The sequence below is a fragment of the Xylaria bambusicola genome (genome assembly GCF_022495145.1).
Source record: "Xylaria bambusicola strain CBS 139988 unplaced genomic scaffold F5B22scaffold_2, whole genome shotgun sequence".
NCBI lineage: Eukaryota > Fungi > Ascomycota > Sordariomycetes > Xylariales > Xylariaceae > Xylaria > Xylaria bambusicola.
Genome location: NW_025953555.1, coordinates 2,054,508 through 2,057,156, shown reverse-complemented (window position 1 = coordinate 2,057,156; position 2,649 = coordinate 2,054,508). Strand labels below are relative to the sequence as shown.

The 2,649-nt window shown below is 50.9% G+C and overlaps 1 protein-coding gene across 1 annotated transcript; it reads right to left on the bottom strand.

Annotated features, from left to right (window-relative positions):
* Window positions 1-976: 976 nt before the first annotated feature.
* F5B22DRAFT_633119 (uncharacterized protein) lies at window positions 977-2,191 on the bottom strand (the record flags this gene model as incomplete). The annotated part of the gene is made up of 3 exons (XM_047976795.1): window positions 977-1,159; window positions 1,223-1,540; window positions 1,595-2,191. 3 exons carry the CDS (start codon window positions 2,189-2,191, stop codon window positions 977-979), a joined length of 1,098 nt encoding a protein of 365 aa, XP_047836054.1.
* Window positions 2,192-2,649: the final 458 nt, after the last annotated feature.

Sequence of the window (2,649 nt, the reverse complement as noted above, 5' to 3'; positions counted from 1 at the left end):
TTGACTCGTGTTAGATGGGAGCACACCTTTGCCATCACCTAGCGCTATATTAAGAGATATAACTGAGTCATGGAGCTATCTGAGCTACAAGGATAGAGGCTACATAGTAGAACCGCATCATGGTCATCTCTTACATAGTACATATATTCGAACGAGTGGGTGATATTAGTATTCTATACTGCCTCTCTACCTGTCCCTTACCAGGCCTGGTTCATAGTAGGCTACAAACGAATGACCTAAGAAGACCCAAAACATCTCAAAATGCCTCATCCATGAACACTGTACCACCACCAGCTAGGTAAGTTCACGGAAGCAGTAGTCTATCTAGGATATGGGATGGGGTTTTCTGTGCAGGTGAGACATAAGATGCATTTTGGTATACGTATTCAGAGAGCGCCGCCCACACGCCTTTGGCGAGAAAATGCCCGCCATCTATGCCATGTAATGCATTATCTGTCAACCCGCGCTCGACTTCATGCATGCATTTTGAAACGCAAAAAGCAGCATCTTTCACTTCCTTCCTACACCCTCATAGCACGAAAAAAGAAAGCGTCCCACAACTCGATAGAAAGTGGTAAAAATAATAGATGATGGCCAGTACATAAATCTTGCCCCGACCAATATGCCTATCTCTAACACATCAATAAATATGTGACCAAAAAGATGAAACTCCACCAAGAAGAACCAAGCGCCGACTGATGCTGTGACCTGATGTGCCCAAAACCCTTTTGCCCACGTGAGGGTATATACAGTGAGATCCGGAAATATCAAAACAAAACGAGAGTCCCATCAGCGTGCGAGGTGCTTTGACATGAATTATATATAAATGTAGTTATCGTAGGCGATGCGAGATGCCCTCAACTATGGCGGGGCGAATATGATGGCTGATATGAAGTTTGGCCATAGCTGTCGGTGGTACTTTCGCCTTGATCGGTAGTTCGTAACGGGGGGAGTTATTACTTGTCGATTAGTAGAATCAAGGCCTTTCTTCCACAGCCTTGGGACGGATCGATCGTTGCTCCATTTGTCGTTTGCGCTCCAGCTTGGCGTAATGAAGTCCACACGCATTACATAACGTCCTTGCGCCGTCGGGCCCTCGTCTCCATTCCGGCGTGTCTATACGATTGCAGCTATGACAGCGTCCAGGTGGTGCGGCGCGCTGTGAAGCAATTTGGTTAGTACCGCTGATGTCGCGTAGCTTAGGAGCAACAAACTTGCTTACCCCTCGTCGTTTCTTGGACTCTCCCAGGCCATATGCTGACGGCTTCACATTGTCGCCATACATGCTGATGTCATCATCACCATCGTAGCTCGTGCCATCGTTACGGTTGCTGTCCCGTGCCTTCTCCGCCATACTATGTTGTACAATGTCACGAACGTTCTCCAACTGACTCTTCAGCCAAATTGATATGTCGATAAGTTCACTGACTTCCTTTTCACTAGGTAGACGCTCAGGGATGGGTTGGCCACCATGTTGCTCCGACGCAACTTTTATGTAGGCCTCGGCAAAGTTACGAACAGTATTAGCGTTCCAGGCAATCTATCCTACCATCAGCAATTGAATACTTTTCTTTTGAATTCGTTTCTCACCCACCTTGTTCAAGCAGTCTGCGTAGCCCCATGCCTCGAAGTGTCGATTCAAGGCTGTATCGTAACGAGCTCGATGCATCCCATATTCATCATCTGCGCGCGGCGGAGGAGGTGGGCGATGCGTATCGTAGGGTGGGAGAGGATGGTCCCTAGTCGGGGCCGGGGCTGCTGAAAGCGGCAGTTGTCCTGGAGGATATGGCATAGGAGGTGGTGGAGGAGGCTGAGAATTCAAGTGACTGCTGCTTGGAGCAGGTTCTGGCGCCTTAGGAGTGTCACGACGCTCGGGGTAGGAATATGAAGGCTGAGGTGCTGGTGCTTGAGAGGAGCCCGAGTCGTGGCGTGGCGGGTACCGATAATACTTGTCATCGTGCGGTAATGGCCGGGGCTCCGGCCCGGGTTCGGGTCGCTGTTGTGATGGCGGCGGTCCCACGGATGTAAATGGGAGAGGGAGATTGGTAGAGCCAGCCAACGTGCTTGGTGTCGTAGGCGAATAGTGATTCGGCTTGCCGGTTGAAAACACCTCCGAGATGGACGGGAGTGACTGACGCGGGCCATTCGCGACTTCATTCGACACCCGCTTGACGTCGCTAGGTGGGATCATGGTAGCCGCTGGCGGTGGAGGCTGCGACTGATGGTAAGGTGATGAGAATGGCGGGTTGTGCGGGTGATACGCCGTGGCCGGATTCAGCAAAGTAGCAGCAGCCATGGCTGGTGGTTCGTGAAAGTTTCTACTACGTGCTTCGATATGACTGTGAGTATAGGCTTCGGGTCTTGTGGCGGATGGAAAAGCACTATGTAATAATTCAAGAACAGCTGGTTAGCACACGCACGTGAGAAAAGGAAAACAACATTGCTGCTCCTCTCGAGCTACGACAGCTAGAGCTCCGAACAGCAATGACAGAGGCGACCACCAACCTTTGCCTAGCGCCAGATTCACCCGCTTCCATAGCGCGACTACGACCAGGAAACGGCGATGCCAGAATATACCCCCCAGCCAGTATGCGTTTAGCACTGATGCATCTGACTCGGCTCGCACTAAGGGAGTCGTTGGGCTGGAGT